The following is a 15,418-nucleotide window of genomic DNA, read 5'->3' on the forward strand; positions in this document are numbered from 1 at the left end:
TCAGGAGACTGTAGCTGTTGTCTTGATGAGAAACGATGGTGGCTTGGACTGGGTTATGTGGTGTAGATGGTGAGAAGTGATAGGATTTGGGTATATTTTGGATTTGGAATCTATGGGACATAATGAATGATTATGAGTACTAGGTGATGGGTGGTGCAATTCTTACTCAGACATAGAGGGCTTGATGGTTCTTTTTTGTCCAGTCAAGTTTGAGATGGCTAATGGACATCCAAGTGGAAATGTCTAGCCTGCAATTGAGTATATGAATCTGGAGCTTGGGTGAGATTTGAAGGCTGACATGTTCATTTGAATTACAGAGAGGAGGCTGAGGTCTGGGTCCGGGACACACTGTCACTCAGAAGTCTGGAAGAGACATCAGCAAAGGTCACGGACAGAGTGGCCAGAGAGGTCTCAGAGGACCATGTGCTGAATAGGTGCCTGGAAAGGAGGTCTCCAGAAGGAGTAACTGGTGACCTCATCATTTAGTTTCAAATGTTAGCACCCAGCACCCATATTAAAATGTAAATCCAAAAATTTATTCTGCAGCTGCAAATGTAGTGACAACTAGAGCAAGCTGGGCCCATTGCCTGCCCACAGAAACCCTCAGCCACCGTGGGATCAAAAACAGGGAGACTCTTGTCTCCTGGGGGTCTTTGCTGCAGTCTCGACCAGGATTTGTGAGATTTTCATTTCTTTACCAAAACAGCAGAGAATGATGAGTTCGTTGTTGTTATTTTTGCTTAAATGGCAGTTGTATATACAGCTGACACACTATGCCACAAGTCAGTTCTTGAAAATAAAAGCCTATGACCACCTCAGTGCATGAAAAGACACATAAAAATGCTTACATTTTAAACTAATTTATGTTCTAATCCTGACAAGATAAGTCTCATAACAAATCATTTTCTAAGTTTTCTCTTTTCTCGAAGGCAGTTTCTGTTTGGGAATTAACTTCAGCTTATGGAAAATTGTTGTATTATGCGTTTGTCACTTGGCAAATGTGATATTATTGAAATGGAGAGTAGAGATTTCTTGCTTTCTACGTCTCTTAAAGTGAAAGTGTAGCACACTCCAACAAACATTTTAAATTAAAGGGCAAAATTGGGGAGTCCTATTTTTTGTACCATATACTATAATTTAATAGGTCCTTTCCCCTGCTGTGTCAAGCGCATTTTCTCTAAAACCTAAAGCAGGATCATGCTGTACACAAGACGGTTTATTTTGGTGATTCTCATCAAGTTTGGAGAAATAATGGATTTGTTTTAAATTAAGCAAAGCTGTATTTTCTTTCCAGAAGGTCCAGCAGACGACAAATACTTAGGCAAACTCTGTAAATGTTTATTCTAACCTTTTACACTACTGACATTCAGTTGAATTTTACAAATAGATAAAGCTGCTAAGAATATGGTGGGCTGATCATTGGCAATAGATTGCAGTGAGGAGTATAATTGTGGTTATTCAGCCAAATACTAGATTCACAGATTGAATGAGACTTGCTGGGAACAAAACATCAGGAAATAATCCCTTTCCGGAATTTTAACAGAATGAATGGTTCTGCTGCTTTGTATAAAAACAAAATCTGATCGTACCTGAAAATTCTCCATTTTTTTCTAAAACCAAGCTGGAAGTAGCTCGTTTACCTGGTTGGCGCAATCCTATTTTTTTAAAGACTAAAGCTCGAGAGCACAGCCCTAACGCGTAGCCTCACCTACGTGTGGCTTCACCATGGACATAGAGGAGTGAAACGTTAAGCCGGTCTGACGGCTGTGTGCTTCCTTTTTTGTGAAGGTTATAGGATGTAACAAGCCTTGTCCTTGGATCCCTCATGAGCGGTTATCTTTTCGAGGTGTCAGACTGGCCTTGGGTGGTTCTCCGTGTCCAGAGACACGTGTAGGAGGCGCAGGGTGGGAGTGAAGGAGGCTCTGGGCTCTCTCCTCTCCTCCCTTCTCTTCTCCTGCCCTCCCTTCTGCACTTGGGGAAAATGAAGGTGAAGGGGCCGGGGGAGGACCACCCCTTGCCTGGGCGGTAATCGGTGGGGAAGAGGCTGTGTCTGTCCTCCCTACCCGCTTCCCCAGTGTGCAGCATCGGGCGCGGAAACGCCCAGTAACTGCTTGTTGAACGCTGAGCGGTGGAGTGTCCGGTCTGTGCACCTCTGGAGTCGGTAGCACCTCAGCAGAACCTCTTCCCTTCCCTTCTCCAATCGTACACAGCCCAGTGTCGGGCCAAATCCCCAGAGCCCACACCTGGGAAGAACGCTTGAGTTATATATTTATAAATATATTTATGTAGAGGCCCCTCATTATCTCCAAAGCCTCCACCCAGTTAAGACACCACTTATGCATGTGAAGAAAACACTAGAGTAATCTAGGACACAGAGCAATAATATCTGGCTATTAAGAGCAGCTTCTTAAATCAGATCATGGCATCTTCCCATTGAATAAAATCCAAGTGCGTTACCTTGGCTAATTTCCTTTCCCATCTCCTCTTGTACACCCTCTAGTTCCTTGAACACCCCAGGCCCCTTCCTGTCTGCTCCACCCTTTGCCTGGAATGTTCTTCCACGGTTCTTCACATGCCTCAACCTTTCTGATCTTTTGAAGATCCACTTAACTGGTACTGCTTCACGGAGGTCTTCTTTGGCCTTCTCTCATCCCCTCTGTCCCTTTACGTTATACCTAGGCACGTTGCATTTTCCTGTGCGTTTGCTTTCTTGCTCATTATAGCTGTCACACTTGATTGAATGCTCTCCAGGCAGGACTGTCTTCTGATTTGGTTAGCATCTAGTCTATGCCTGGCTCAGAAGAAACTCTCAGTGACTAAATATTTGTTTAAATGTGTGAATGACGTGTCAACCTACATTTCATCAGAAAAGGTGCTTCAAGTAGAAAAAAAAATGCTTTTCTTCTTTCTCCTTTCCGATTCTCAACATACAGTACACACACACACAAACAGTATAGGTGTGGTTCACGTTAGAAAATTTCCCTAGTCTTGGGCTTCCCTGGTAGCGCAGTGGTTAAGAATCCACCTGCCAATGCAGCGGACACGGGTTTGAGCCCTGGTCCTGGAAGATCCCACATGCTGCTGAGCAACTAAGCCTGTGAGCCACAACTACTGAGCCCGAGTGCCACAACTACTGAAGCCCACCTGCCTAGAGCCCGTGCTCCGCAACAAGAGAAGCCACCGCAATGAGAAGCCTGCCCACTACAATGAAGAGTAGCCCCCGCTCACCGCGCTTAGCCCACACACAGCAATGAAGACCCAACGCAGCCAAAAATAAAAATAAATAAACAAATTTATTTTTTAAAAAAAGAAAGAAAATTTCCCTAGTCTTGGTAAGGAACTGCCTTAAAGAGTGTGGGCTTGGTGACTTAGTGCCTACGGTCTGACTACTGCCATTAGTGCCTTTTCTTCCTAAGCGTCTAATGTGCTTTGCTGTTTCCTTCTAGCAAGGAAAGCCATATGTCTTCGACAGAGTGCTGCCTCCCACCACAACCCAAGAGCAGGTTTACAACGCGTGTGCAAAGCAAATTGTCAAAGGTATGTGCTAACTCTTCATTTCCTCGGGGTGCTTCAGAGTAATGGAGGACAGTAAGTTGTATTCGCAGCCTAGGAATCAATACCCCTTGACCATAAGCAGAGGCCTGCTAATTGGAAACACTGAATTATAGTGAGTTCTGGCCCTGATTTGCTGTGATGCCAGGCAAGTTATTTAACTCCTCAATGCCTCCTTTCGAAGGAGATTTCTTTATTTCTTTTGCCACCTTTTGGGCAGAGTTATTCTGTCACCCAGAAGCTTAAAAGCAAGGTAAGCTATAGTCATGCTATTTCTGTAATGGTTCTAAAATACTGCTGAAGGTATAGTACCTCCTCAGGAGAAAAATATCTATTCTGAGACTCCAGTTGTGTATTTTTGGTTGATTTATTTTGTGCATCTGTCTCTTCAGAAAGAAGCTTTTTTTTTTTAATTCTAAAATTTTTTATTGGGGTATAACTGATTTACAATGTTGTATTAGTTTCAGGTGTACAGCAAAGTGAATCTGTTATACATATACCTATATCTACTCTTTTTTTAGCTTCTTTTCCCATATAGCCCATTACAGAGTACTGAGTAGAGTTCTCTGTGCTATACAGTTATCTATTTATATATAGTAGTGTGTATGTGTCAATAGAAATGACCCCTGAAAGTATAGTCTTCAGGAAGAAGCTTTAAATGTGGAAAATTCTTGGGCGTCAAGGAATTTTCTACAGCATCCTAAGATCACATTACGTTGCTGGTTAGTGAGTTGTTCTAGCTATTCAGCACTCCTCAATTATACTTCCATCTAACCCACTTTCAACCATGCCACCCAGATCCTGACATTTGTTCTTCCACATAGGTAGCCTGAAGCCTGAATTTGTGTCTTAGAGATCAATCCTATTCTCTGGGACTGGCCTTGGTCCTGAAGGATCTGTGTCAAAGTAACAGCAGGGAGACAAAGCAATTTACACATTGCTCTACCTTGCCCTTTTAAATCAGGTGCAGGATGGAGCTTGCCTTTGGGGAGCTCGCCATCTGGACAGAGCTGAGGGGCATCTCCTGCTACTTTGCTTTTCATCATTAAATCCTTGCCTTCAAATTTGAATGCTGCAGCAATTGTGCTTTCAAATGTCTTGATGCTACCACTTTTATAGGCAGTGCTAGATTCAAAGAGTGAAAAGTAAAAAAGAAAACAAACAAAAAAACCCCAAACACCTTGTCATATTAGATCCACTTATTTTTAGAAGCTGAGCTGACTAACCTAACTACTTGAAATGCGTGAAAATCAGCCCTGGGTACATCTGTTAGATTAATTCTGACCCTGGACGCCTGCGTGGGAGATGCCCATCAGTATGTAATGTTCCTTGCTGAGGTGTATGGTTATTCACATTCTTGTTGCAGACATCAATTAAATTAGACAGTCTTCACAGTAAGATTATTATAGAAAATTGAAGAGAAAAAAATATGCCTGAATATGAGCTTTTTTTGAATTAATAGTTTGGGCCTGTATCTGGTGGTAATTTTTGTCTTCTCTGTACTTCTACTCTTTAGCTTCTCTTTCTATCTAAACATATTTGCTCTTTCTTTCTGGAATATATAGTTCTAGTTTGCTCCTAGTCAGCGCTCCTTCCCCTCTATTATCAGACTCTTTCATATTTTTATTAAAGTAAGATTAATCACATAGGAGCCAGAATTTCCTTCTTTTTTTTTTTTTTTTTTTTTTTTTTTTTTTTTTTTTTTTTTTTTTTTTTGTGGTACGCAGGCCTCCCATCACTGTGGCCTCTCCCATTGCGGAGCACAGGCTCCGGACGCACAGGCTCAGCGGCCATGGCTCACGGAACCAGTTGCTCCGCGGCACGTGGGATCTTCCATGTCCCCTGCATCGGCAGGCAGACTCTCAACCACTGCGCCACCAGGGAAGCCAGAATTTCCTTCTTTTTCTCTCCTCCTTCATTATCAGATCTAAATAGTATTTACCACATACTATGCTAAGCGTTAGGGCCATTTAAACACATACCTGCCCTCTCTAAGTTGACATTGTAATTAGAGACGGATACACTGTTTTTTAAACATCCTGTGATTAACAAACAATGATAATAATATTTGAGTCTTTATTTACTAGATAAGCTTGGGTCCTTTCAGTGCTTGGAATTCTCTATAATATATGAAATGTCAGAAATGGGCAATCCCTGGGGGGTTCCTGTGGACACCCTAACTATGGATAACTTGAGACCCAAATATATAGTGAGCCATAAAGAAAACTATTTAGAATAAAATTGGGACTTCCCTGGCGGCTCAGTGATTGGGAATCTGCCTGCCAATGCAGGGGACACAGGTTCGATCCCTGGTCCGGGAGGGTCCCACATGCCGTGGAGCAATGGGGCCCATGTGCCACAACTGTTGGGCTTGCGCTCTGGTGCCTGCGTGCCACAACTACTGAGTCTGCGTGCCACAACTACTGAAGCCCGCATGCCTGGAGCCCATGCTCTGCAACAAGAGAGGCCACCGCAGTGAGAGGCCTGCGTGCAGCAATGAAGACCCAACGCAGCCAATAATTAATTAATTAGTTAATTAATTAAAATAATAATAATAGAATAAAATCAGGCTCTGACATGATATAGTAAATAGACATTTCTTGGGCACCATACATATAACACGAACATACTCATTTTGTAGCAATAAAGAGTATCTTATTCTCCCTTGAAAGAAAATTATTAGGGGCATAATGAAGACCAAGTTTAACTTTTTTTAATATCCACTGAGGTTAGTATGAGGGGAAGTGGCTATGTATTTCTACATCAGCAAGATAAAATGTAGGTATATAAGAAAGAACTGCTTGGAATAGATTACCAGGTACAGCTAAGGCATCTGTGGCCGTGACAAGCCCTATTTACATCAAGAATGGAAGGTGGTGCAGTAGGGGTCTTTTTTTCCTAGAGACCAAGAATTGAATCAAATGACTTCTAAAGGAAGTTTAAATCGCAGTCTCTGTGATTCATGGTAATGTAGTGGACTGGTGAGCTTTCCTTTCAAGTCTATCTAAACCCTTAATGTTTTTGAGATCAGGAAGACTCCTTTTAACTGGACAGCTTTATTCTCGCTCAGTCTTTGCATTGAACTTCAACTTCACTGAGTTAAAAAAAAAATATTTCGAACATTTGATTGTAGAGTCCTGGCATCTCCCACGCTCCCCTTTTTATCTGGTGTGTATTTCTCAAAACATCGTCTGAAAGAGTCTGTAGAATCTCTTCCAGTTCTTCTAGAAGAGGTTATAGGGTTTGTGAGTACCAGCATAGTAAATAGAAAGGTTCCTATGGATGCCCTAGGAATTAAAAACCATGGTTACTGGACACTATTAACTGAAATAAGAATAACTGCATCCCAGCCTACAGAAGCCACCCCTGGCATTTGCCTTCCAAATTAACTGGATGTAGACCATCCAGTGCTAGAGAAGATGGTTTCTTGTTTTCCAGTGCTAATTTCTTTAAATTGCATTCATTTGGTTGTTTCTTTCATTCATATTTTTATGAAAGTATATTAGATATTTGCCATGTGGTAAGTACTGCTAGGGACTGGAGTCACCAAGATACATAAGACCGCAAGAATCTTTGAGTATAGGGAAAGAGACAGACACATGCCCAATTATCATACACGTGGGGATTATGTGCTTTAGGATGGGTGTGTGCAAAATGCTATGGGAGCACAGAAGAAAGTCACTACTGGTTTTGGTGGGTAGAGAGGAGGATTGGAGAATTAAGGCTTCTTGGAAAGGTTGGGTTCTGAGGAGCATAGAAAATGCAGGGCGGTACAAACAGGAGGAATAGCAAAAGCAAAAGCATAAAGACCCAAATTACATGGGCAGCTTAGAGTGGTACAGGGTGCATGGCTATGAGACCTAAAACGTTAGACTGGACCAGAATTTGATAGGAATTGAAGGCTTTATCTTATAGGTGATGTGGACCCATTGACGAGTTACAAGCTTAGGATATTATCAGATCTATTTTATTATTCTATTATATATGACTCTTAAGAAGAATTATATTTATTTAGCTGCTGTTATCTGTCAGGCACCCTCTATGCACTTTACATATGTTATTGCATTTAAAATCTTTACAACTTCATGAGGTGTGAGCATCATTATTCCCTTTGTACTAAAGAGGAAATTGAGGCGAAGTAACTTGGCCAGGTCATTTAGAGAGTAGTGAGGTGAGGCTGGTCCTTGAACCTGAGTTTGTCTGACTTACTTGAATTTTACTATCCTGCCCCCACTTTTCTGGTGGGCCCATAATGAGCATTTGATAATTATTTGATGAGTTGTTCCTTTTCCATCAGGCCATATGGACCACATGCAAAAAGACAGGGGTAGGAATGGCAGTGGGGAGAGGGGAGATAACGGAGACTGGGTTCCAGAGCCGAAGGGTGGCCCTGGCTGTCTGCCGATAATGAGACACTCTTCCATTCTGAAGACGCTGCACGCCCTCACCTGGGCACAGTGGCTGCCCTCGGACTGGCGGGGCCAGTATCCTGGTTGGCCTCTGGCATTCGGCAGAACGGTCTCTGCGTTCTCTGGGCACCGCCTGCCTGAGTCGTGTGGTCGGCTGGCAAGAGCCTTAGGATTCCAAGCCAGGGATGAGTTGCAGCCACTATTGCCAGGGGCTCTGGTGCCACGACCAGGCCACTGTTTCACCTGGAGAGTCGATAGGAGGCCCCAGCAGCCTCCTCAGGCACCCTGGTGTGTAGGTATGATTATGTCTTCCCCAGATTCTTACCTGATAATGGAACTAACTCTTCTGCTTTAGCAAGACCTGACTCAGAACTAATAAAATGTAGGATGGAAAGCTTGGCTCTGAAGGCTGCACCGGGAAGCAGCAAGTATTTTCAAGGACCCCGTTGCACTCCTCCCTCCCAGGGCTCTTCCCACCTGCTGTGGACTCTCTCTTTTGGGTTTGCTTGGCTGCTGGATGGACCTGTGCTGTGATCGTGGGGCACCACTGGCTGTGTGGTGTGAGCTGAGGTCACATCACGCCAGACCCCATCACAAAGAAAGGTTCTGTCCAGCTGGGCTGGTTCCTGGCTCTGTGGCTGGTGTATAGAAACAGTCATTCTATTATGGCGGAGACTCTGAAACAGATGCTCTCCTCGGCCCCAGGACCTGTCACTCAGCGTGATGAAAGTGCCTTTCTGTGGGCTGTTTCTGCGAGAGGCAGGCGGGTTGGTTGTGTGGGTCACCTCTTCCCTCATCTCTCTGTACCTGTCGGGTGTCCATCTCCCCGCATCTCAGTGGTCCAGCCCCAGATGCACTTTTGTGCTGCACGCCCCCCCCCCGGCCTCTCCTCTCCCCTCATAAGCAAATATAGACTCAACAACAAACTAACTCCCCTAGACCTGGAGTTTGGAAGAAAGTAGAGAACACCGGGTTTGAAGAGTTTTCTGTTTCCTTTTAAAATTACCTTCTGATTCGGAATCCAGTTGATAGAGGGCAGTATCAGCCCTTTTCAACCTGGAGCACGAGAGGTAGGTCCTCTAACAACAAATTAATTGTAACATGATTCTGAACATTTAAAGGCCACACCGGCGGGGGTGGGGGCGGAGAAGGGTAAGCTGTGACGAAGTGAGAGAGTGCCATGGACATATATACACTACCAAACGTAAAATAGATAGCTAGTGGGAAGCAGCCACATAGCACAGGGAGATCAGCTCGGTGCTGTGTGACCACCTAGAGGGGTGGGATAGGGAGGGTGGGAGGGAGACGCAAGAGGGAGGAGATATGGGGATATACGTATACATATAGCTGATTCACTTTGTTATACAGTAGAAACTAACACAACATTGTAAAGCAATTATACTCCAATAAAGATGTTAAAAAAAAATGGCCACACAGAGTTTGTCCTAATGGGCTTCTCTTATGTGTTCTCTTTTTCTTAAAACAAAAAAAAAAACCTAAGAAGTTGCCCACAGTGTTGAAATAGCAGCAGCAAAGAATCAGGGATTCTCCAAGTAAGAGTCTCATGTGCCTCTCAGCTCCCTACCCCAAAGAAGCGATGCCATCCATGAGCTCTTGTTTGCATATATGTGTCCCAGTCCTTAACCTGAGGGAGTTTGGTGAGCAGTGACTAGGAGTTAGGAGGATTGTGCATTCTCTTAGTGAGGGTGGATTTAGAGGGGTGGATGGAGCCTGGGGGTTGTCTATGGGGCAGAATTCAGATGCCTTGGTCCCATTGCTTCCTGGCGGAGGAAGAAGCAAGTGCTGCGTTTTCTCCTGTCTGCAGAGCTGGGTTCTGAGCCGAGGTTTCTTCAGTGTGGGGCAGTTGTTCAGGGCCACCTCTGTGTGCAGGAGAATGAGTAGGGTGGCCAGCGGCTGTGATTAGGAATAGAGGGAGTTGGCCCCCTGGCCTTGGCTTCCTTCTTGCTGTCCCAGCACCTGAGGTAAGGGGTCGTTGGAGGCTACTTCCTCCACAAGGACTTAAGATAAGAAAGAAAGCCCTTCCAGTGTGGGGGGAGAGGTGTAGTCTCTAATAAACAGGAGCTTCAGGCTGGGATTGTGGCTGACATTCTTATTGTCTGGAGTTGTTTGTGCCATGAATATGTAGAAAGCCTGTCACATTTGTGGTTGTGTAGAAGCTCTCCATCCTGGCCACCATTTTCAGACTGTAGAAATCTTTTCTCTGGGCAAGTTGGCATTTTTGAGAAAACTGAAGCTTGAACCTCCAACCCTTACACTGTAGTCTTCAAGTTTTTGCTTCCCCCGTTACCAGGGAAACCATTACCAGAAGTTGGATACGTGCGAACATTTTCTCTCTCTCGATATAGCTTGACACAAACTCTTGAGGGCTGCCAGGATTTAAAAAAAAAAAAAAATCCTGCCACTTAATTTTTCTTTTTTTAGCTACCCGAGGAAAAATCCTGCTTTCTTTTCTGATCCCAGTTCACACTCCAAAACCTCAGACCAGTAAAATGTGTATTAAAATTTTTTTTAAAGACCCAACAAAACAACAGAGACTAACCAGCATCATAAAATTGAGAGAGACCAAAAAAGCAAACAAACCAACCTAATCAGGGCCTGAAATAGATAGAGCTGATTGCCTGGCTTGATTTTTCTGTAAATGGCCTTGGAGAGGACACCCCCTTAAGGGGCTCCTGTCCCCACCCCTACGTGCTTTTAGGAATGAGGACTTCCTCCCTTTATATAGACATGGTGGATCAGGGGATATTAATTATGCATCATTCCGCTTTCAGTGATGTTTATGTGGAGTAGGATCAAGGGAAATGAGCGCTGAATATTTTTTTTTTTTTTTTTTTTTTTTTGCGGTATGCGGGCCTCTCACTGTTGTGGCCTCTCCCATTGCGGAGCACAGGCTCCGGACGCACAGGCTCAGCGGCCATGGCTCACGGGCCCAGTTGCTCCGCGGCACGTGGGATCTTCCCGGACCAGGGCACGAACCCGTGTCTCCTGCATCGGCAGGCGGATTCTCAACCACTGCGCCACCAGGGAAGCCCCGCTAAATATATTTTAATCACCTTTGCTGCTTTGAAAGAATTCCCACAGATAATCGTCAGCTCATACCAGCGTCAGTCCATCTGTCCGCACGCCTCCCCTCGTCCCTGGGTGAGAGAGAGGGAAGCGGGCTGCAGCGTGTGGCACAGTCTGCTTCTTGTGTAACTAAAAGAAATTCCTGGGCTTCCCTGGTGGCGCAGTGGTTGAGAATCCACCTGCCGATGCAGGGGTCACGGGTTCGTGCCCCGGTCCGGGAGGATCCCGCGTGCCGCGGAGCGGCTGGGCCCGTGAACCATGGCCGCTGATCCAGTGCGTCCGGAGCCTGTGCTCCGCAACGGGAGAGGCCACAACAGTGAGAGGCCCGCGTACCGCAAAAAAAAAACCCAACCAAACAAACAAACAAAAAACAAACTAAAAGAAATTCCTGATGCTCTTGGACCAGGGTCATCTTGCTAGCACAGTCACTGAAAAAACAGAGGCCCTAAATTCGAGTCAGGGCCCAGTTGGTTTCCGGGCTGATTGGATTGTCACCATGTGTCTCAGTTTACAGAGTGGGACCCTGTCGCCCCAGCTGTGGAGTAGCTCTGCTCTGAAGGGGCTTAGCGCGGCCTTCTCAAGAAACCTCCACGAGGAGCTCGCCGGGGCCAGGGTTTAAACCGACCCAAATCAGATGTTCAGGAGAGAAATCCTATTCTACACCTCACTCTAGAGACTCAGGGCACGATAATGTTTTGGGTTTTTTTTTTTTTTTCCCCACCTCAACTGATCTCAAGAGATCAACGTGGAGAAGAAAACTCAAATACCTTTCTACTAAAAAGAAAATATACTGCTCGATACCTGTTTCGATTTTGATGTTTCCAGGAGAAAATGTGTCTGCCTCCTTCTTCATTAATATATTCTGTAGCCATGTGAGTCCATTTCTTTTTATTTTGTGGAGCAGTGGAGGCCCTCATTCCTGCTTTTATCTCACAATTCTACTTAAAATGCAAATGGAGTTGAAATAGATCATTTGTGTGAAAAATGAGATGGGCCATTTGGAAACTGTAATTTTAAAACAGGCAACCAGCACTAGCATGCAATCAAAGTAATGAGTTAATTTTCATTTTTTTTTCTTGCTCACAGATGTCCTTGAGGGTTATAATGGGACAATTTTTGCGTATGGACAGACATCATCAGGAAAAACGCACACCATGGAGGTAAGGTTGCAGCGTGCTGTTATGTCGTCTCTGAGATGACTGAACGGAAGTGGTACTTCCAGCAAAATGTGAGGTGCATGCGGCTTTTTGACTGGTCAGTAGATGGTTAAGGGATGGTTATGTTTGTGTCACAATTTTTTGTGTCTTTGAGGAGTTTAAAAAATATTGTTGAATAATAAAATCTCAGGAGTTCAGTATTTTAAAAAATCCTTTGTTGATAGCTCTGTCAAAATAGGAATAATAAATTCTATTTAAAATAATCATCGATAAGCTAAACAGTGGTGTGAGTATCCCTGTGGACTGCCGCCCCAATCTTACTGAGAAAGTCTGTTGTGAAAATCATTTAGTCTAAGAAGGGCCTCTGGGGAGGCGAGTCTCTTCTGAATAAATAAAAAATGGTAGGTCAGAGGTTGAGAGAAGTTGGCTTGTGGACCAAATGCAGCCCACAGACATATTTTTGTTTGACCTGCACAATGTTTTTTGGGTTTTGTTTGTTTGTTTGTCTTTAATTGCAGGCAGTGTTTAAAATGGGATGGTTTCAAGCAATTCTAAGTGTCCAACTTTGGTTGAAAATGCTGAAGATCTAGCAACTCTGGGTGAAATTTCACCATAATATAAAGTGTAAGCTTCACTGGAGCAGTGCTCTTCATTGTCTTGTTCACCTTTTTACTCACATTGCTATCGTGTGGGACCGTGGTGGTCACCTAGGAAGGCTTCGATAGAGTATTTGTGAAAATGATAGCCTCATGGCGGCCCTGGCTGACCCACGTTTGTGGGGCTGGGCCCTCCAGTGTACCCTAGTCCCCTCCACGCACATTGTGAGCAAGTGTTCAGCATCCTTCCCCGCAAACTTACACACCTGGCCTCTCTGCGCACTTGAGGGTGTGACACCAGCTCTAACTGTTAGCCCTGGAGCTCTGTGGTTCCAGGCTGTCTTCCAGACAAGGCGCGCCTGCAGACAAAATTGGTCCCCTTTACCTCTTCTTTTCCTGCTTTTTGCCATGGATTGGACTCCTATATGGCCTTTGGGGCTGGATAATTCTTCTGAAGGCTGGGCCTACCTGACAGGTGAGGAGAGGTGAAGAGCAGTTATTATAAGAAACTACACAGAGGAAGTTTGGGGAATTCAGCTCGCAAGCAGCAGGGTAAGATGAATCCTTAATCCTTCATGCTTATGTTTTTCATTTACTGTCCCCTCTTGGGAATGTCACTGAGATGCTGCTGCAGAATCGGTTTAGCTTATGAATCATTGCTATTGAAGAAGAGATTTCAAAGGCTCGAGGCTAAATTCCTCAGGCCTCTGATGTTCTGCTCACACCGATTTCAAGTGTGGGGTGTGGCTCTCGGGGGATCTCATTCTTGTGTTGACTCGCTTCCCCCCCATTTTGCTGGAGACAGAGTGGTTCAGAGATTGTACGGATTAAAGGAAGCATGAGGTTTATTTGCCACCTTTTCTAGACGGAGCAGGACTGTTTCCTGACACCTGAGCCTTTCCGTCTCTCTTCTCCGCATCTCACATCCTACTGCAGTACTCCTTGGAAATGGTGGTACAGGCACGGCCATCCCCACTCTCCGGCTCTGGCCCCTCGCCTGCCTCTCCTGGGCCCCAGACCCTTAACCTTCTAGGTGCTAGAAAAGCCACAGTGATATACATTTCCTAAGTTCCACCCACTCCAGTAACCATGGACAGAACCTTCTTCATGGTTCATAAGGCATGAGAGAGAGATTTTAGGGATGGCTTCTCATGAGGGAATCACTCCTTAGTTCTTTGGAAAATTACCAAACAATATCCAGTACAAAAAATACAATATTTAAAATCCCCCCACATCTTACAAAAATGCCTCTACAAGTGACCTTTTAAGCTTTGGGATTAATTCGTCTTTGGGAAATACAAGGTGTTTGCTAAATGTCAGAAATTTAAATTGTAAACTATCAAAGGAGAGACCTGTCCCCAGAGTAAAACCTTAGTTTGTGTTTTGTGTATGTGGCAGGGATAGGTGGGTGTGAGGAGATGGCAAAGAGGTATGCCAGCTCTTTCACACTAAAATTGGAGCCATCTTATTAAATGAGGGCATCGCCAGCCCTCTGTGACTCACGGCGTCAGCCACGCAACTCCTGGAGCAGTGCTGTGGGACCAGAGGAAATCACGGGACCTAAAGGGAATGGGATTCTGTGCGGGCCACTCTAACAGTTGCCTAAATTCTGTCTCCTTTCCATCCTTGTCAGTTTTAAAAGGTTGCTAGTAATGAGCTGCTTTTCTTTATTGTGACTTTGGAGGATCACATGCTTAGGCCCACAGGAGGAAGGAGAGGGGTGGCTGTGGGTCCTTTCCTAGCACCTTCTCACCCCCTACACACCCTTCATCTGGCTCTTTCTGTTGGGTGATTTTAGGTTGGAGAAAAGGTAGGGGATATTTTAGAGGAAAACAGAGGAAAGGAGGAACCCCAAGCTGAAATCCTGAGACTGTAGGAGACCAGGAAACCCAAGATCCTGGAATGCAATTAAATTTTAAAAAACCCCCGCAGGGCTCTCACCATCTGAAAGGAGGATTTTATGTATTCGGCATTACACATTGCGATCCTTTAAAGGCTTTTGCAAGGGGCTGTTAACTCCCTGAATGGACAGAGCTGTCACATTTAAAAGCTGTTTTTCATTTTAATCCCCTCCGTTTTGGGTCTGACATCCAATGGTGATTCCATTACCTTCTACTGAGGGGAACAAACAGATAAGCCGACGTAAAATTGGAAAGATTAGCTTCTGAAAATGGTGCGTTTCAGGCGGATTTTCAGTGCAAAGAGGAAATACTTGGCAGTGTTGGTGCTAAGCTCCATAGGACCCTTGGTGCACCGGGCCCTGGCTGGGCTCTGGCGGGCAGCGCTCAGGGGAGGGTTGGAAGAGAGGTCCCTGGGTGCCGGCTGCCCGGGGAAGAGAGGGCTGGGCCTTTGTTCAGCGCGGGAGGCTGGGAAGGGCTTCTCTCGGCCCCGTGCCTCATTCTGTGGCCCTCTTCTGCACACGGATTTAGATGGATGGAGACACGCAGTGTTTTCCCTTCTGCCCAGAGGGACACCTGGAGGCCCTGGAAGGGTGCAGCCTGCCCTGCCGCGACGAGCTGCCAAGTGATTTTTAATGAGCCTGTCTAAGTGCATTGGTGCGCTTGGGCTGACAGGCCCCCTGCTCTCCCACCTTAAGTGTTTCAGGAAACTCTGTCCT

General features: G+C 45.1%; 1 protein-coding gene across 1 annotated transcript in view; it reads left to right on the plus strand.

Moving 5' to 3' along the window:
- KIF5C (kinesin family member 5C) overlaps positions 1-15,418 on the plus strand; it is a 169,640-nt gene that overhangs the window by 54,510 nt on the left and 99,712 nt on the right. The window contains exons 2-3 of the mRNA XM_059054322.2: positions 3,447-3,537; positions 12,135-12,208. Coding sequence (XP_058910305.1) covers positions 3,447-3,537; positions 12,135-12,208 — 165 coding nt within the window. The remainder of the gene's footprint in view (positions 1-3,446; positions 3,538-12,134; positions 12,209-15,418) is intronic.

This window comes from Kogia breviceps, chromosome 2 (genome assembly GCF_026419965.1).
Source record: "Kogia breviceps isolate mKogBre1 chromosome 2, mKogBre1 haplotype 1, whole genome shotgun sequence".
NCBI classification, from domain to species: domain Eukaryota; kingdom Metazoa; phylum Chordata; class Mammalia; order Artiodactyla; family Physeteridae; genus Kogia; species Kogia breviceps.